This window comes from Phyllostomus hastatus, unplaced genomic scaffold, assembly GCF_019186645.2.
Source record: "Phyllostomus hastatus isolate PE091 unplaced genomic scaffold, TTU_PhHast_1.1 phas_contig_524, whole genome shotgun sequence".
In the NCBI taxonomy this organism is placed as follows: domain Eukaryota; kingdom Metazoa; phylum Chordata; class Mammalia; order Chiroptera; family Phyllostomidae; genus Phyllostomus; species Phyllostomus hastatus.
In genome coordinates, this window is record NW_025333900.1 from 2,327,898 (window position 1) to 2,348,992 (window position 21,095).

General features: G+C 42.3%; 1 protein-coding gene across 9 annotated transcripts in view; it reads left to right on the top strand.

Annotated features, from left to right (window-relative positions):
* The window catches only part of PHACTR1 (phosphatase and actin regulator 1), a 537,076-nt gene that overhangs the window by 416,002 nt on the left and 99,979 nt on the right, over positions 1–21,095 (top strand). For all 9 annotated transcript variants that reach the window (XM_045847180.1, XM_045847179.1, XM_045847177.1 and 6 more), the window contains one exon: positions 10,087–10,167. In XM_045847180.1, coding sequence (XP_045703136.1) covers positions 10,087–10,167 — 81 coding nt within the window. The remainder of the gene's footprint in view (positions 1–10,086; positions 10,168–21,095) is intronic.

Below are 21,095 nucleotides of genomic sequence, written 5' to 3' on the forward strand. Positions count from 1 at the left end.
TGTAGCAAAACTGACAATAATTCACTAATATTTTCTTATACCTAGTCCATATTCATATTTCTCCAACTGACCCCAAAACACATTTACAGGTTTGAACACTTTGTTCAAACCAAGATCCATTCCAGATCCATGAAGAATGCACTGGTAACAGCACAGCTGACAGCTTAAAATGAGTCCTTCCTCGTGCCCATCACTTGGTCAGTGGCTGGAGCCCCTGTGGGGCCTGGGTGCAGGCAGGGCTGCCACGGTACTGAGCGGGGCAAATCGCCCGTCTCTGCTCATGACATGATGTGCCCCTCATACCTGCTGACTCTAAAGGAATTATACTGTCAGAAAGAAGTACCTGATATCAATTATGTCCAACCCAAAATTCTTATGTGGGGCAGATAGTATGTGCTACTGAGCTACTCGAGGTTAAGCAAGTTTAGTCTTTACTTATCTGGGGAATGCATGGGGGGCTGGCCCATTAGGAATCTCATTGGAATGCAAATCTCTACTAACTGAAGTGTCTGCCTGGAGGAGAGGTAGACAAATTACTGGTCCTTTGCTCCATTAGGATCTTCCAAGTCAGTCATGCCTTGCTGGGTTGACATTGTAGGACTTTGGGTTTTTGGGTGTGTTTGATTCAGATATTTGATGGAAAGCTCTTGACAAAAGAGTTAGGCCCATCTAAGTCTCTGCCGTGTTAGACAGACTGACCAACCTGGGTCCTTTGCTTCCTGTAACCTGGCAGTTAGATCAACATCTCTCAGAGATTTTCCTCAGAGTGGAGGTCCCAAGGTACTCCATAAAAGGGTCATATTGTCAAATGAATTTGAAAGAAACACCAGGTTAAACTGAATTAAGCTGGTTTATTCACTGTAGGTGTTTTCGTGCTAATGACCACTGTGATTCTCCCCTGGTACATGGCATCTCCCAAACTTATTGTCCTCACATCCCTTTCCTCAGAGCATCCCTGGGGGTTACTATTCTGCACAACAGACTTTAGAAAGTGCTGATCTAGATGACTTGGATGTAATCACAAGCAACAGCAAATAAGCAATCTCATCTCTTACCTCATGGGCCATGAAGAGTTTATCCAAGCTAGCTAAGCAGCATTACCCAACAATGGCGGGACTACAATGTCCATGTGCTCCCTCTACTTGGACATTCACTGAAGTTCATACTGTAACAATGGGGGAGTTGGAATCTGTGGTTACCAATCGTGGGATTCGGACACTTAAGCCTAAGATTCTTTTCAATGGAATTTCCACATGGTTTGGATTTTTAGAGGGGGAAAAAATTCCAAACTGGTTAGTATCTCTGATTTTGAGAATCGTTTAACCTTAACTGACAACATTTTAATCCATTTTGAATTAGTAATTCAATAAGCTTTTCTTTAGATAATCAGTTATTGGAAACCTTCTTGCCTAGTTATTCCATATGTGACAAATGCTTAGATATTCATAGGACTCTTGAACATCCGAGTTAGTAAAAAGCACAATATTTGGTGCTCATACAAATTGCTTCTAGATTAACATATGCTTCTTAAATATGCTTATACATTCTGTCTGAAACTAGACCTTTAGAGTTGCATTCTTTTTTACTTCCCCTTCCTTTTTAACATAGCACTTCGATTAACAACTATGTTGTTTTTCTCATTAATTTCCTTCTGAAACAAAAGATCAGCTGGCATTTGCCATTTGATCTTTCATAATAGAAGGCCTCCAGTTTCCCCACTTCTCCAAGTCCTTGCTCCCTTGTGTAAATTTAATTTCAAAAGAGTCTCTTCATCTTAAAACAATGGAAACATTTCCTCTGAAGATACTGTTGATGTGAGTTGATTGTTTTGGGTCCACATCTAGGCCAGTGTTGTGGCATCACATCCTCACCATCCATGGAGTCGGATGGGAGTGGAGGTACGGCCTAGGTTCTCAAGGCTCGTTCCACTTGTCACTTGTAGATTTTTAGCCTAAATTCACTTTCACTGGAGTTGTAAAATTTTAAAGGGATAAAAGCTACAGATTTTTCTTACAGGTTGACTATTTTAATGACTGAAGGTATACATAAGACTTTACAGTGAGTTACTGACAATTTCATCATTCTCGATTATTTCCCCCTTTCAAACTTCTCTTCCCTACAGAATGTAATTTAAAGGCAGTTGAGCAGAGAATTTAACAGAGATTATCCTAGAGAAAAATCTAAATGAGTCCCTGCTCTGTTACTCTGAATAGGACCAAATGACTTGTTCCAGCATCAGTATTACTTTTTTTTCCATTTCCTCATCTTAAAATAAAAAAGCAATAATTGAACATTATAAAACATGAGATATTTCTTCCATCAGTGGTGCTCTGCCCAGAAATTGTATGTCTAGTGATACATTATAGAAAAGTTATACCTTTTCATGTACATGCCTGAACAATTATATTTACAGTAGCAATGTTTGCCCATATTTGAAACAAAAATTTAAATTTTTTCAGTTCTAGATGGTTAAATAAAGTATGGTACTTATATCCCATGTCATGGTATGCAGGACTCAAAAATCATTAGGTGCTTCTGTATGTACTGATGGAAGGACCTCTAAAACATATTGAAAAATGGGGGGGGTAGAAAGACTTATAGAACAATATGCACAGAATGATTCCATTTGTTCTTAAAAACTGTATTTATATAACGTAAGGGGCTGTGCATATGTGGGAAAGAGGAAGAGAAGGAAGGAGAAAAGAAAAGAAAAGAACAAATATCAAAGGAGGGCAGTAGGCGATTTAGGTCTGTGGAAGGAGGCAGGTGAAAAAGAACTTCATTTTCTTTATTTTTTTCATTATTTAAAGTGAAAATGTTTTCAGGTATTATTTTCAAAAATAAAAATAAAAGCTTTTGTATTTATGCAAATAAGTAAAAAGAGAATGCCTACTTGTGTTTTTTCTAGATTTTATTTCTTTTTAGAGAGAGAGGAAGGGAGGGAGACAGAGAGGGAAAGAAATATCAATCTGAGAGAGAAACATCCATTGGATGCCTCTCCTGTGTCCCCATCCTGGACCTAACCCACAACCCAGGCATGTGCCCTGACCAGAAATAGAACTGGTGACCCTTCACCTTATGGGATGACACCTAACCAGCTGAGCCACATCAGTCAGGGCAAGAATGCCTAGTTATTTTTAAGAAACTCATCCAGTTCAGGCATTGACTAAGGAGAATGAGCCCATTCAAGTTGCCTATTTTAAACTCACCAGTGTCAAAGAAGCATAGGATTCCTTGGCATAACACAAACCCATGTGGATAAGGAGATTGGGAAAATAATTAAGGAGAGATGATAGGGAGCAGACTTTCAGTAAATGTAGCATAAGCTGCAGTGGTGGCTTAGAAGAATTTATCAAAGTGATTCGACTGCAACTACTGCCATTCCATTATTAGTGTCCGGGCTCTGGTGGACTTTACTGCCTAGGATCAGTTCTTCACCAGCCCTTCCATTTCTAAAGCACTTGCTCAAATATAAACACATTTTGAAACAATAGATTAAAATCCCCCTAGTTGTTTGTTTGTTTGTTTGTTTACAAACCAGTATAGGGATAGGTCTTATGGATTATTCAGGTATAGTGAGACCAGCAGATCAGGAGACAGCCGCCATTGAAAAGATAGTTGCTGTACTCACCAATTCCAAGAGAAAGGGTCACTCACGCCACACCATGGAGGGCCATATGGGGAAGCACAAGGGTCAGTCAGGAGACAGAGTGGGAGGAAAACAAGGGCAAGAGAGTTTTATTGTAGTTTCTGTGAAAAGGAATGGGCAGGACAGGGTAAGCAGATTTACTTAGCTAGTTCAAATCATTTTAGCAGCCCCTAGGGCATAGGGACAGTGTCTAGTGGTCTGGTACTTGGCCTGTGGTGATTAGGGCAGAGAACAGTGGCCCATAGTGTAAGAACTGATAAAGGCGGTGGTTGAGGGTCTGGGTTCTGGATTGGTTGGTTTGCATCTGAAGGGTACACTCACAGGCAAGTCATTTACTATCTGTAGGAATTGGCTAGGCCTGAAGGGACGTCCTCTTCAAAATCGGCCAGGCACCAAAATGTCAACACATCAAAAATACAGAAAATATAGCAGGAATAACTATATGCCTGTGAAGGTATTCTGCATGGTTTTTATATTAAAGTGAAGTTTGATGGCAAGGTTAGAAAGTCTCCTTGGACCTGCCAACCTTTGATTATGGTTTTGGAGGTGCTATTTTTGGTACAGTCATTGAGATTCACTCTCCCACTCCCTTCAGGCGAGAGAAGTATGTGATGCCTCCTTTTATGTGTTTGAATTTACTCAACTAATTTTCTGTCAGTCTATAAAAGCAAATCAGTAATATTTTCTTTCCCCCCTAATCTTAGGCTCATTGTTGGCATCGACTGTTAGACTGGATGTCCCTAAATTAGCCTTTGCACACTTTCTGGCTTATGCAATTTATTTAAATATTTCAGTTGCCATAGGACCATCACAAAAGCCTGTTACAGTGTTCTGCATCTACTGTGGTCTGGAAATTTAGTTCTCTTCTGAAGGTCCAAGGGGTTTCATTGACACTGTCTGAGCTCTGTTTTCATTTTTAGGAGTAATCAGATTCTGTGTTTTATATTTTGGTACTACCATGTTAGAGGTTAAAATATTATTTTTAGAAATTTATCATTATATGCTTGTTATATCTCTAATATTTTTATTTTAATGTCCTCTTGCTTACCATGGTAAAGTTTGTTAATTTAATTGTCTGCTTAGATTTACTCATTTTAACTGATGTTTTTGTCATTATGGGAATTCTTCCTTGTGGGTTTTTTTTTCCATTTCTTAACAGCTCTATTGAGGTACAATTTACATATACCATAAAATTAACTCATAAGTATACAACTCAGTGATTTGAGTAAATTTAAAGAGCTCTGCGACCATCACCACAACTCAGTTTTCTAACCCCAAAGTTCACACCAGAGCATTTCTACATGTGGTCCCTCAGATTTTAGACTGCCTTGTGCTTTAATAGCTGCATATAATTAGAGGTAGGAATACTTTTATTTTATTACATATTTTCTTATTTTAAAGTAAGTTCCTATCAGCTTTATTTTTCCTTTATGTGGGAATAATACCCACCCACATGCTTCTTGCCACATGTCTAACAGGGCAGTTTCTCAGTTTTCTTTTTAAAAAAGAGATGGATGGCCCTAGCCAGGATGCTCAGTTGGTTGTAGCATCATCCCAAGCACCACAAAAGGTTGCGGGTTCCATCCTGGTCAGGGCATACACCTAGACTGCTGGCTCAATCTCCAGTTGGGATATTTAAGGGAGGCGATTGATCAATGTTTCTCTCTCACATTGATATTTCTCTCCTTCTCCCTTCTTCTCTCTCTAAAATCAATAAACATATCCTCAGGCGAGGATTTTTTAAAAAGAGAGAGAGAGGGATGGTTTTGTTCATTTAACTTGCACTGCCCACCCTCCAGACCCAACGCTCCCCAGCGGACTGGCTCAACATCACACCTGGCTCTCGTGTGTCCGATGCATTCCTGCTGACCTTTGCGCAGGTGCAATACACATTACACCTTCTCTCTTTCCCAGCACTTGTCCTCTTCTTCTGGCGTCTTTAACTTTTCATAATTTCTCCTTTGTTTTATTTAAATTATTTTTAATTCTTCTGATTGCAGTTGACATATGAGTTTTAGGGACACAATATAGTGATTAGACATTTATATAACTCACAAAGCAATCACCTCCATGAGTCCAGTACCCACCTGACACCATACACAGTTATTACAATATTACTGACTGTGTTCTCTATGCTGTGTTGTGACTGTTTTTATAACTGGCAATTTGCACATCTTAATCTCTTCACCCTTTTCACCCAGCCACCCAAACTTCCCGTCTAGCAACCAGCAATTTGTCCTCTGTATCTGTGAACTTATTTCTCTTTCATTTGTTTATTTTGTTATTTAGATTCCACATATAAGTGAAATCATATGGTATTTGTCTTTCTCTGGCTTATTGCACTTAGGATATTACTATCTAGGTCCATCCATGTTATCACAAATGGCAAGATTTCATTCTTTTGTATGGCTGAGTCATATTCCAGAATATATTATGTTCCATATCTTTTTTCCCCATTTCTCTATCAGTGGACCCAGGTTGATTCCATATCTTGGCTCTTTTTTGTTTTGTCTTTGTTCTACCCCAAACCAAAATTGTTAGAGAGGGAAGATTGGACCTAGCCTTGGTTAGTGAAAAGGAAGTCATTATATTTCTCCCCCGCATTAAATCCTCTTCCTCCTGTGTTTCATGGCTCAGCGGGAGACAAGGTCAAATGCTTTGACTTGCCCTTCTGCATCAAACAATCCATTTTATTCCACTGCCTGGAGTGGTGGTGAGTGTGTCTTTGGCCCCAGTTACACTTTGCTCCAACTTTGGAAGGGCTGCTGAAAATAAGATGAGAAGAGAGGCAGCACACACACCTCGTTAGAAGAAAGAGTGAGTGAAGAGTGCCATAGAAGGAAGAGCTTTTTTAAATTTATTTATTTATTTATTTAGTGTAATTATGTTATTTTACTGTGATGTTGAGCCCAAAATAAACTAATAATACAGTTGCCTTCTAATTTTAGAACCTTACATACATTGTACCCATCTTCATAACAAATGGTATCGTGGGGTAGAAAACAGGCACCAGCATCTCTTTCTGCTCTTCCACGTACTGCTGTGTGGCTCCGAGCAAGTTAATTTTGCTGGGCCTCAGGTATTTCATCTGTAAAATGGGGATGATGATGCATCACAGGATAGTGGTAAGGATTAAGCTAAATTACATGGCATTCTGCCCTTCTCGAAATGATCTGTGTCTCCTCTGTGGGCACAGGGTTCTGTGCCAGGAAATGGACAAAGCCAGAGAGTAACTCAGCCATCTCTTCCCAGAATGTCAATCAAAATTAAAAATCTGTGGTAGTGGGTGAGAGGATATTTTCTTTCTTAAACAAGAGCTGATACATTATGTGAGGTCACCTTAGTTCTCATGGAGAAACCCAATACATTAAAGAAATGGCAAGCTTGGAACAAGCGGCCCAGTCATACCCTCAGAGCCCCTGGCATCACTCCTGTGCTGCTAGGAGATTCTCCATGGACCAGCTCGGTGCATGAGAGAGTCCAGCACAGTCAGCACTGCTCAGCACAGTCTAGTTTAACTCCCCATCCTTGTGTTATGAAATACCCGACTGCATTTCCCTCGCACATACCTGATGTCCCTTTTTGGGCATGGCTAACAGTGAGTTTTCCACCATCCCTCCAAACCTGATTCTTATCCCATGTCCCCCACCTTAGTAGTTGACACCATCGTCCATTCAGTATGCAAGTCAGGAACCAAAGGAGTTGTCTTTGACCTCTCTCTCTTCACATCCCACATTGAATCCTTAACTTTAAGTCATGGCAACAGTGCCACCCTTCGTGTGTCTGGAATGCATCCTTCACCAGCTGCCACCACCTTCTGCCTAGACTGCTGTAATCACCTACACAACTGGCCTACTTCCAGTCCATTCTCCACACCAACGTGGGCACTGATCTTTCAAATACTCAACTCTAATCATTTATTCCCACTACCCTTAGAATAGCATGGTCTGTGAGGCCCTGCCTTACCCAGCCCATCTGCCCCTCTGGGCACATCTTGAATCATTCTCCACCCGGTGCTGGCGGTACAGTTACACAAGCTTGCTTTCCTTTTGTCTGTGGCGCCGTGATTTCTCCATCAGGAGCCATGGCCCAGCTTGCTATGTCTGGAGTGTGTCCCGAAGCCCATACCTGCCTCTCCTTTGCTGAGATCATGTATTTTCATCTTTCAGGCCCAGCTCAGAGGTCTCTCCCTCAGGAAAGCCTTTTCTAATGCCCCAGGAGGAGAGGTTATATATTGTAATATTCTTTTAGAACCACGTCCCTTTCTTTTAAGAGGACCTATCTCAGTTTATAATCAGGTAATATCATTTGATTACTGAATCAAACATTAGTCTGTAAACTCTGTGAAGGTAGGGACTGTCCCCTTGGTCACCATCACCTCTGGCACCTAGCAGAGTGACTTTGACCATGGGCAGCTGGTCCCTCAGCAGTGAGATAGCTGAGGTCCTGACGGCTAAGTGGTTGGCCTGAGATCATCTATGTTCTACTGATACTTGCGGTCTGGAACCTCCAGGCCACGGTTTCACCCATCTCGCTGTAGGCACTTGGTTTGGCACTATGGATCCGGGCCATCTACTTTATTCTGTGGGCTTGAAAAGCCCCTCAGAAACTTCATTTTGTTTAAGACAAATCTGTTCAATGGATGTGGTTCAGACAGGGTGGCAAAGCAGGTCTTTATGTGTGCTTTTTGGGTGGCTTTATGTTACTCAGAAAATCTGGTAACAAACTTCTTGCTTAAAACCCCATCTCCCCTGGTCTATCCAATCTTTTCCCATTGTGCTGCTAAGCAAATTGTTTTTAAGTCAGGCAGAACTTTCTAACCTAACAGTATGCAGTTCTCTCTCCCTTCTCTCATTGTTCCTCTTCTTCATAAAGAATGTCTTTCTGCTCTTCTGTCACCGTGTATCATGTCATTTGCTATGGGGTCATAAAGCTCCTTCATCCCCCAAACAAACACTGCTCCATTGGTCCCTATGCCCACCACTGATGCTTGCTCTTTCATACAACCCTCCTGCCCTCACCTCTGGGGGTGTGTTTACATGCATCTTTCTTTTTCTGCCTCATGACCCTTAATTCATTATAATTTAACTCTCAAAATAGATCATCAGTGATTTTCAGTCTTGATATGGCTGAGAATAACCCAGATAGCTTTTTATTACAATATAGATAGATACGAAGGTCCCATCCTGGACCTATTAAATCAGAGTAGCTGGGGCTGAGTGTTTTCCCAGACTGACGAAGTGACTTGACTAAGGTCACATAGCTAGTGGGTAACTGAGTTAGAATCACAGTCTGTTTCCTTGTTTGCTTTCTAGTTCTTATTGCCATTCTTTGTACTAAATTATACTGGATTATTGCATGTGTATGTATGTATGAGTGAGAGAGAGAGTAATCTGCATCTGACTTTGTTTGCATAAAATAGTTTCCTTATTTTATAACTGGTTTTTCCACTGAATAACTGTGTATCAAAAGGATATGGAGATTTTCAAACTGACAGCAGCCACCAGAATAACCTCTGTCCTCCTGCACTCAGTATACACCCAGAAAGCGCAGTGACAGCTGCTGGAATAGCGTGCTTCCTTGCAGGGGTGCTGCTCATCTTCCCACCCTACCTTGAGCCACAGGCTGCTCTTTGGTGCTGCCCCTCACTGCCCCACTCCTGTGCTCTATTTCCACTTGAACTACCCTCCATCATGCCCACTGATTTGAAACGAAATGTTCCTTTTCCTTCCTTCAGCTCCCACCTGCCGGAGCTTTTTGGCTCAGGTAAGTGGTGGATCCTGATGGAGGCGCATTTGGTAGTGGAACAGTCCATTCCTCACTCCGTTGCTCCAGCTTGGAATGGAGAGAAGACAGCGGTGGTGGGCTGTCCCCTGGAGATCCTCCACCGCCCCTCAGTCTCTGCATCCAGAGAGCTCTGTAGGGGCTATTTGCATACCATTTTTGTATTAGCTGGGGAGCAAAAAATCCTCAGTGGGACGTGAGCTACATTTACTACATCTTTAAGAAAGGAATCCCATCTATGAAAAAATGCCACACTTAGGAAAACACGCTATGACACAGAGGTCAAACTGAGATCAGAGGTCATGTTTCTGGTTTCAATCCTGGTTCCTCTTCTCAGTGAGCTTGCAACTTGCAGGTTGCTGAGCTTCTCTCTGCTAGTCTCCTCTACCGTAAACTGGGGTGACAAAAAATGAAGTACTAATGCCTACCCCATAGGTAATTTGAAGATGGTTTTGAAGATTAAATGAAATATCTGATTAAAATGCTTATCATAGTATCATAAAAATGTTAGCTGATGTCATTAACTAATATAAGTAAAGTAGAATTTACAGAAGCTTTCCCATACATTACATTTCAGTGTATTGAAATATGATTCCTTTAAAAATCATTTTGTTACCTTTTTACAACTGCTTCTCTGTTTGTTTTGCTTGTAGCCCTGGAGCGGAAAATATCAATGAGGCAAAGCAGAGAGGAGCTGATAAAACGAGGAGTTTTGAAGGAAATTTATGACAAAGGTAGGGGACTGGCCTTCTCTTCACGGGCCAATGGAGTCTGTGTGCCTGTTTCTCTGAGCTGGATGCAGTTTTCTGCATCACTTTACCAGGGTTTGAAGCTCTAAAGGTCCAGATGATTTTGGAGAGAAAAGAGAATGCAGCAGACAGCGATAAAGCTATTAGCGTTATGTGAGGGGAGTGCACGGAGCCTGTTGTTCTCAGCATGGGAATCAAACCACAGGATGCCAAGAAAAGTGATGTGGCTCCAGCAATGACGTAGGTGCTGGTGTGAGCCTGCTGCTCTATGAACACACACAACTGGGTGAATATAATTGCTTAGGCTCTTTCAGACACCAGGGTTCCCAAGACAAATGTCAAAAAATCTGCAAGCATCTAGAATTTCCCTAACAGATTTTTTTTTGGCCATTCATTTCCCCACAATAGGAGAAATCAAAGTGGATAAAATTATAAAATATAATTATACATACATGCTATTTCAAATACTAATAGTTATAGTGATTCAAATGTTCTGTGAATGTGTCCACAAGTGTTTGCTAATGAATATTGTATATCTTTGGCTTATTGAATTACTGCTTTTAAATCAAATGTATGAAGTGGTTTCTACTGTATAATAAATATTCTTTACTCCTTTTTTCTAAGAGCTTTGCTATTTTGAATTGCACTTGGTCCCCTCTCCCAGGGCCAACACTTCACTTAAAGCGTTAAGTGAAGTGACAGGCTGTTGATTCCAATCTTGTAATTGTCTGTTTCACATATTCTTGTTTAGGGCTATTTTTATTTAGTGAGTGAGGTTATTCTGTGAGTCGCATATTCTTCTTTAAAGGTCCATCCTGATCCTAAAGATCCATCCTGATAATGAAGTGATTCTGTAATTCTGACGCAGTCACTTCACCATGTTTCTGTAGGCCTTCCACATGCCCCATGCGTGTTCTAACACACAAAGGCAGGCTGTGTTTCTGCCTGCAGGCTTCTCTCTGCCTCTGCCTCTTTTAAGTGAGTTGGTGCTTAGTCCTGCGGTACATATTTCACTCATCCACTCCCATGTGGGGATTCCTGGAGGCACTGTTCAAGTATTTCCTCTTAGCACAAATTGCTGCCTTAAAATGCAACAGGTAGGAAGAGCGCTACTCTGCCCTGCCGTAGTGGCAGGGGACCTGGGGGTAGGATGTGAAGTTGTATTATGTCAAACTACCTTCTGTAATTATCAGAGCCTCCTGGGGCCAAGGATTCCCTATAGTGAGCCAGTTTATTCTACTTCTGAATAAGGTCACACCAAAGAACAACTTCTTTGATTGATTAAGCTTTCCAGGGAAAAAGAATTCATAATTTTGTGAATTTTCTCCAATGTCTGGCTTTCTGTATAACCTCCCAAACTTTTCCTTATATCAATCTTAAATCTTCATGCTTTATTTAAGTTCCTTTTTCATATTCACCCCCAGGTAAATATTATATAACCAGTATGCAGGTGTAATATTATATACCAAGCATCCACGTGGGTAAATAATACTGTCACAGCTAAAGCCTGTTCAGATCCAGTTAAATGATCCCTTCCCCTCTTTTTTTCCCCCTGTGACCTTTGTATTTCTCACTGTAAAACTTCAGGGCTATTCTAAAGTAGAGAATGCATTTTACTATAGCATTTATTATTTCATTATACATAATGCTTGGGCTCAGGTGAACATTGCCTAAGTTACATCCTGACTTAATCAGAGAAGTCATCAGCTGTTAGAACAAAAGCCTCATTTCATGGAGAAAGAAACAGGAGGCCAAGGTACTGCGTGGGAGATGTGTCCCATCCACAGTTGTTTCATGGTGTCCATGCAAGAACTTGTGGTGGACGAAAGGACCACGCTCGCCCCCACCTGTCACCACACTTCCTATTTCATTTCTGTCTTTGCATTTATCACTGCTCTTTCTGTCTGGTTCTTAGCTGCCTTTCCTCACTAGCACACAAAATACAGTGGAACATGGACCTCACAGGCTTACTGCCAGATCCCCAAGGCTTAAATAATGCTTGAGCTAGATACAGTATGTGTGGTCTGGACGATGGGAAGAAAAGAAGAAGAAAGGGAATAAAATTAGACACCCATTGCCCATAGTACATGTAGAAGTTTGTTGCTATAGGTTTTCACTATTTGCTATAGGTTTTTCTGATAAAAGCATCTATTTTGTATCACTGTGGATATTAATCATGGTATTTTATGTTACATAATATCAGCAGGTAGGAACATGGGCTCTGGAATCAGGTTGGGTGGATTCAATTCCACTTTTACCATTGACTAGCTGTGCAACTTTAGCCAAGTTGCTGAACTTCTCTGTGCTTCTATTTCTTTATCTGAAAGTGTGGATGGATATCTTTTGAAATGAGGATTACATGAGATAACACATGTGTGTTAGTATGCTAGGGCTACCAGAACAAAAGCCACTGGATATCTTAAACATCAGAAATCTATTTCCTTACAGTTCTGGAGGCTGGAAGTCCAAGACCAAAGTGCCAGCAAGACTGGTTCCAGGGAGGCACCTCCCCTTGGCTTATAGATGGTCACCTTCTCACTGTGTCCCTGCCTGGTCCATTCTTGGTGCGCACACACTCCTAGTTTCTCTTTCTTTTCTTATAGGAACTTGAGTCCTATTGGATTTGGGTCCATGCTTATGACTTCATTTAACCTTAATTACCTCCTTTTAAAGGCCTTTTCTCCACATACACACCTGAGGGGCCTGGGTTTCAAATGTGATTTTGGGGTGGGGGTATGACAATTCATTCAATAACAACATGTAAAGTTAGAATGGTAGCTATCATTCCATAAATTCTCAGATTGTTAGCATACAATTATCGATAGTAGTCTCATCATCATCATCATCATCATCATCATCATCATCATCATCATTTACACGTTTAAAACCCTTTGCATGCCTTACTCTAGGTCAGTTGGCCCAGGAGTTAGGAGGGAACATTGCCCCCTTTTATCTGAGGTGCGAAAATCTATAACCCCCTCAAAAAGGTTTCACCAATGTTGGTGGCCAAGGAGAACCCACCTGCTGAGGCCTGATTTAATTTCCTTACATGCCTCTCCGCTGCCTCCCCTCAGTCTCCAAATGAGTTGTTTCCCTGCCATTCATTCTTCCCTTTCTGTGATATCACTCACCTTACTCTATCTGGGATTCTAGTGGAAATAACAAATAAAACTACTGCCACAGCCTGAGTGAACAGCAAGTGGCCAAGAGACTAATCATTTTTTAAATTGTTCACTTCAAAGATAAATTTCATAGATTTGGAGCAGTGACTCCATATTGCCTGGCTCTTAATGCCTCACTTTGCACCACCTCCTGTGTTAGCAAACGTCACCTGGCAGCAGAACCGTGTCCACCAGAGAAGGATGGCCCCTGACAGCTGTCCACCGACTTGTGATTCCTGCACCGGCCCATCCGCCGAGTGCCGCCTGCAAGCCCCGCCTGTTTCTGCTGCAGTCGCCGTGTTTGGTGCATGATGTTTCCACATGGTGGAAAGCAGTTTATCTTTTGTAGACAAGCTTTTCTCTTCCAACTTCTTTATGTTATTGATTTTGCTTAATAACACCCCATTCATTCATAGAAAGTGTGAAAATAAGCTGTAGTGATTTGAAATTTGTACCTTTTGGGGCAGGAGGGTGAACTCAGAATTAATGAGGTTTCATTATTCTGCTAGAACTCCCCAAAATTCTTGATATTTTTCATAGTAGGTTAAAATCCTAAACTGGGCAATAAATTCAAACCAGGCAAGATGAGAGCTTGGTGACGAGGGAGTGTCATCTTGAAGGTCTAGTCTCTGTGGGAATAACACGGGAATTCCCCACTTAATACAGTATGTTAGAGGTAAAGAGCATAAGCTGCTCAATGGCTTGGGTTTTTTATTGGCTTGTATATAAAGCCACATAAATTTAGAATCCAAAAGGAGCTTTAGATTAAAAATCAGAGAAAATTATTTTATCTTTGGATATACTGAGGCCATGTAAGAATGCAGCCAACTTTGAAAAACTACAGAAGAAAAAATTTTTAAATTACATTAATCATGATGTACATAAGAGCATAAAGTTGTAAAATCTTTTTCTCCCCTTCTCTGAGTTTTCCACACTATGGATACAGCAGTGTGATGAAGAACACAATGTAAACATGAAGATGAACCACAGTCACTCTAAATATAAAAATGTTAAACCAACTAACAGTGGAACATAATCTATCATTTGATGGACAGTTTATTTTTAACTATTTATCCCTCAGTCTCATGGCCTATTTGTTCGTGAACTAAAACTGAAGGGTTCCCCAGACCTCTGGGATATTCATTCATTCATTCAGCAAATTGGTATTGAGCTCCCACTCTGTGACAGGTGGTCTACCAGGTGTCGAGCAGAAGTGGTAACCAAAAGAACAAAATCCTCACCTTTCAGAGTTTACATGTTACTACAGGGACTAATTAAACAAACATATGACATAGTGTCAAGGAGTGATAAACACTATGTAGGAAAACAAAGCAGCAGGCTACAGAGTCGGGGGGGGGGGATGATGTTAGATAAATGCAATTGTGGAGAACCTCTGGAGGAGGTGATATTTGGACGGAGACCTAAATGAAGGATCAGTAGCTGAAACAGGGGCATTGGTCCTACTACTACTTCAGAACAAATTGTAACCTAATTCATGAGCTCTTAAGTTCTTTAAATTGACTCAGTGTCTTTTTTTTAAATTAAAACCTTCGTATAGCATTTGCCTATCTCTACATTCTTGTAAATTAGAGCACATCACCCCTGCTCAGAGCCTGCAGCAGCTCCACATTTAAGAGAAATCCCAGGTTCCCATGACAACCTGTGAAACCCTCCACGATTGGTCCTCCAACCCCTAAGTTGCTTGAACTGCCTGGTGGTACCTGCTGGTAACTTCCTCTCTGCAGCACCTCTCTGGCCCTGCTTTCTAGCCCTTGAGGTTGGCATTGGCCATTCCCTCTTCCCAGAATCCTCCCCCCACCCCCAGATCTCCATCCACATTCACTTCTTTTTCAAGTCTTTGCCCAGATGCCACCTTCTCAGTGAAGCTTACCGTGGGATTACTAGATTCTAAATTGCTACCCTCTTCCCCAAATTCTTAGTTCTGTGTCCTTGTTCTATTGTTTTCTTTTTTTCCCTATCTCTTATCACCTCCAGACATGCTCTATAAATTATTCATTGTGATCATCTTTTTCTCATCTGTCTCTCCTTACAGAAATGTAAGTCCCAGCAGGCAGTGCAGGATCTTCATCCAGTTTGTTCACTGAGGTAGTTCAAGTGCCTCTGCCAATGCCTGGAGCACAGTGTTCAGTAAACTTTTGTTGAAAGAACAACAAATGCAAGCCTGAGGCTCTCTCTGCATGCTTGTGTGACTTAGTTTATTCGCCTCTGCTGGCAAAATTGAGAACACCAGGAACTCTGAACCCCCCTATTTATACAGTTTTATGGTTTATGAAACTTCATTGCCAGTTATTTAAGTAGACAGGACATGTATTATATTACATATCTATGTATATGGATTCTAAATACTTTCAAACAGTAGCTTTACAGTGATATGGAGAAAAATATACTGAAAACAGTGAACTGTTTGGCCATTAGTAAATGTGATGCTATTTCTCGGACTTAGCAAGGATCTCAAGGGGCCACGTGGCCTACTGCTGTGATTTTTCCAGTGCAGACAGGAAGCAGCTGAAGCCCAGAGAAGCTGTTGACTTGCCTGAGAGTGCAGAGCCAGTGAATGTGGACTTCAAAGCCCCTGCTGAGACCACATGTCCTGTGCAATTTCTAGGAACCCAGAGAAACTTTGTAATATGTTGCCTATTGGTAGTCGGAGAATCTTAATAAACATTGCTATTAGCAGTTATTACAAATCATCTCTACAAATAAACATCATGGTGCACTTAAAGGATTTAGCGATAACAAAGGTGATTGTACTGTATTTCCACCACTAGGTTTTCCTATGAAACCTCAATTCCATCGCAATGCCAGTTGCTTCATATAGTTTGGGTATGTTTAATGCACATGAACATATATGGCACTTATCAGGAGGGGAGGGGAAGGGCAGGGAAACCTCTCTCTATCATGGACTGAGATGACATCGCCGTACAAGGTACACACATCCACACCCTCTACTAGAGCATGAGGCTGGGAGGTGCAGCCGCCACAGTGAGGTCGGTGAGGCTGCTGCCACTCACCTGGTCCTTTCAGCCGTGGTGCGGCAAGACCTGGGGGAAGAGATAATCCCGCAGGAGGGAAGCAGGTGGGCCGCACAGAGGGACAAAGCTGACTGTGAGCCAGTGAGCAGCTTCATTTTGCACTACGTGCCTGGAATCAGAGATAACATTTCCCAGCAAATAGTGAAGTGCAATGAGGTGTGCTTTTTTCCCTTAAGCAAGTTAGAGCAACATTTTAAAAAGTGCTATTTTTTCATTATAAACACAAACAGAAACTCCCTGAAATGGACAACTCTTTTATGCAGATGCTGCATTTTCCCCTCTCAGGATTCAAGAGAAAAAAGCCTGGTACTTAAATTAAAAGGTCATCATTTTTTAAATATTAAAATAAAAATTCTGTGTATCAAAAGAGACAATATAGTAGGCTCGAGCCTTGTAAAACCCCATTTACCTGGTATCCCAGGTGTGCCAACTTCTGCAAGTCCTAGAAGTGTACTGGAGATGCTTTTTGCCACCTGCACCAGGCACTTATTTTGTCACATTGTTCGCTGTTTCTGATGTCTCACCTAGAAACAGCATCTTCTAAAAGCTGTGATTTTGTTAACAGTGTGAAATGGAAAGAGTGTTTATTGCCAGCATCAGTGACATGGGATCATTTGTGTGGCGCCTCAGCACTTGATACAGCAAGCTGTCCCCGGTAGGGCAGCTGCAAAGTGGTTTAAACAATAAAAAGAACAAATCCTCTTTATTTGGATCTCATGATCCAAATTCTCTTAAGCAGCAGTGTTCTTTCAGAAAGTCACTGTCCCAAGCCAGAAAAAGTAATGAAATTATTACAGAAATGAGCAAGCATTCCCCAGTAAATGTATTCTCCTCCTGCCTATTTGTTGAACGGCTACTGTCTTGAAGGCACCATTCCAGCCACCAGGGATACCAGAAGGCACAACCAGGCTGCCTTGGCTAATAGCACTTCAATCCTGAGAACTGGTTCGGGCACTCGTCAGTTATGGTAGAGAAGGTACAGGATGGTCAGGGGCACATGGAAGCATTGCCCACCCATGCCTGGAGATGCAGGGAAGGCACCCTGGAAGGACTGGTGTCTTAGAGGAGGCCTGAAATAGAAGGATTATCGTACGGAAGATGGGACAGGTCCGGGGAATGTTATGTGTGGATGGATTAACACAGGTGGAAGCACCATGTTGAGGATAAGTGAGAAAGAGGGATACTGGGAGTGTCCAGAATGTTCGGAAGGTGAGCGGGAGTCAGGGTCTATTGTGTGGGCTGTCACCTAATAAAACTCTATTAGGCATTTATTCTTTATCCTAGGAGCAGTGAGGAGCTTTGGAAGGGTTTCTAAAGGCTCAGATTTGCAGTCTCATCACTCTGCCTACGGGAGAAAGTCTTGAAGGGAGGCCAAGACATGAATCAGGGGGATGAGTTAGCAGACTGTTTCTGGGTTCAGATGGCGTGATGGTAGGCAGCAGGAAGGAGGGCAGTAGGGATGTGGGGTTGGGGGAAGGCGCGCTGGACTGTTACGGAAGATGGAGTCAAGAGGGCCTCGGGACTGCTTAGACGGGGAGTGACGAGAGGGTTCAGGTGTGCTGGTACTCAGAATTCTGGCTTGGGCGGACAGGGGACATTCACTGAGCTGGAGCCCAAGAGAAGTGAGCTTAGGGCACAAAATATCACAATGGTTTGTCCACGTGGAGTTTGAGATATCCAAATGTCTAAGCAGAACACTAAATATACATATTTGAAGCTTAAGAAAAGCTCTGGGTTGGAGAAACAGGTTTGGAATTGTCGGTGTATAAATGATCATGAAGTCATATAAATTAATGATATTTCTTGAGAATGTAGAATGAGAAAATAAGAAAACCCCATGAAATTCTAGCACTGAAAGATCTGGGAATTTATTTTTAAATGGTCTGGGAGTTAGAAGAACCCTCAAAGACTGAAAAGTGGCCAAAAAATAGGATGTAAACCAGAAATGAGTAGCATTGTGGAAGCCAAGACAAGGGACTGTGGTTTGGTGTGGGGGTGGGGGAAGGCCCAAAGCGTCAAATGCAGATGTGTCAGATAAGGACTGAGAAGCGACCTTTTGATTATTTCATGCTGCTTAATTATAGCCTCGTTAGTTACCTGTGAGGCCAATATGTAGTCAGTAGAGTGTGACTTAAGATGCTTCTGTTTTAAGGTAATAAACCTAGTTTAAGGAGGCTGAAGCAATATGCAAATTCAGGCTAATGATCTTTGTGTGTTTTGTCCTTTAAAGTATTCCAAATGCTTTGAGCAATGCTTGGCACTTGTCACTACTTACCAGTATTCAATATTTAGTGCATGAATGGGTGGGTGGGTGAATGAGTCAGTGAGTGAATCTCATGTAATAAAGTCCAGTGACAGGACAGCTCCAGGGCTGGTTCACTGATAACCACGGTTAAGGAATATCATCCTCGGGCTGCAACCCCTCACGGCTGCACTCACGCCAGCATTACATGAGACACAATATCCAGACGATCTTGGTATCTCTTTCTAAAAGCAAGAACATCTTGCCCAAAGCCTCTCCAGAATTACTCTCATTTCTCATTGACTATACCTTTTGGAGATAACCACTAGATATTTTTTGTCCTATTTTGACCATTGTTTCCATAAACCTAAGTGTTACAGGTATAGTCAACTCTGGGGAGCTGCTGCCTACTCTGACTTGGAAGATCCACCCCAGTGCCACCCTTTCTAACTGCTCTCCTGCCCCCCCACCTGTGCAGCCAAGGCAGGGCAGGGGACCTTGGGCAGGGGGGCATCACGGCTGCCCCCAGCCTTCTGAGGCTTCATCACTCCACAGCCACTGGCCTGTACTGACGTTGGTAGTGAGAAAGCAAGCCAAACTTTGGAAGGCTAGCAGCTAACAAAAGGTCAGGCTTAGAAAAACTTTCCTGACTTCATACTTTTACCTATGATTTGTGTAAGTCAGACAAGTCAGAGGGACCTTGACCCGCATAAATATCTATAAGTGGCAGCTCTCTCCTAGGAGCCCCAATCCCAGGACTCTGGTCCTGGCTTTCTCGTGTTTTATCTGCACAAGGTCCAAAGCAGCTTTTTCTCTTTCTGGGCCTGCTTTCTGTTTGACTCTAACTGCTGGGTCCTAGACTGCTCCCTCCAGCAAGGCTGCACTTTCCTTTAATCCTCTTTCATCCTCCCAGCGCCCAGTGTGCTGACTGAACACCTCTGTCACCAACCAGGTGGTCCTCATAGTGTCTCTGGATGTACCCATGGAATGGAGGGCCCTTTAACTCCATTGCGCCCCTGCTTGTTCTCTCATTGGGTTGTTGGAGGATCAAAGGACACATTCCAATCTGGGAATTTGGGCTGTTGCCTGGCGTAAGTGCTCAGTAAATGTTAGCAGTGGTCTCCGCCAGGCCTCTGGCCTGTACTGCTCTTCTGCTCTTCTTAGATGCCTGCCTTCCCTCAGGCCCACCTCCCCTTCCTGATTCTCCTTCACCTGAACTCAGATGCTCCCTCGTTCCTCAAGCTGAGATCCTGTTATGAGGCTTCTGGGCTTCTCCGAAGTCCATATCCACCTGCGTAGCCCTGAGTTGCTGTTCTCAGGGCTCCTGCCATCCACGCGTGCCTTGTAGCACGTCTCCCATCCCCATGATCCATGCTTCCTAGCACTGCAGTATTCCTAAAGAAAATATTCACTACCCTAGCCACTCATAGTGATGTGGACCTGTGTGATAACATTGTTTCAACCTCTCAGTTCCAGAAACGGGTCCACCTTTGCATGGACATTAGCCCCTTATTGTGATTTCCACAACTGCCTGGAGCACTGCTGTGCAGTAGCATCTTCAGTAGTCATGGAAATGCTGCGTTGCCCATGCCAGCCAGCACAACAGCCACCTGCCACATGTGGTTTTTGAGCACTTCAACCTTGGCCAAACTTATTGAGGAATTGCATTTTAAATTTTATTTAATTTTAACTAACTTAAATAACAACCACATGTGTCCAGTGGGTCCCCATTGGAGAGCCCAGCCAGATTAACAGAGCTGCTCACATTTTGAAACGACCAGTGACTATCACTCCTCTCCCCAACTCTGGCCCTTAAGGATCATCAAAACCTCCTATTACAGTCTGGGCTGGGCTGACCCAGCAACCATGGAAGACTGCTCGCACAACTGTGTGTGATTCTATGAGAGTCACGCTATCATACAATAGCCTAGGGCACAAACTGTGGCATTTTGTTCATATTCTATTCAGTCCCTGTCTCAGTTGCATTTTTATATGAAAATGTCCAGAAATAGCAAGAGGGCAAATCTTCTTTCAGCTATAAACCTCAGAGCCAGAGTCATTATTTGGAAATAGTGGTCATAACCATCCAACTTCCATCATAGATGAGTTTGCTGTGAATTTTGTGAGGAGGCTTGACTGTACCAAGGACAGAGGGAAGAAACACTTTTGGAAGACACACACCACAGCATGACATGGTGAGGTATTTGTGGCTGAAGAATCCACATGAGCAGAAGTTTGTTGACCATCAGGTCCAGTAGAAGGCAGCAAATGCTGACAAGTCCAGCAGGAAATAGCTACAAGGAAGTACAGTTCAAACAAGCATGTTTTTGATCTTGGTCTTGGCCACTTTTGTGATAGGAAGTCATTGCAACTCACATATTTACTGTTTTAGGCAAAAAGTGTCTGAATGGAGGGAGGAGGGGGGAGACTGTTAATATTCAAATAGGATATTAAATC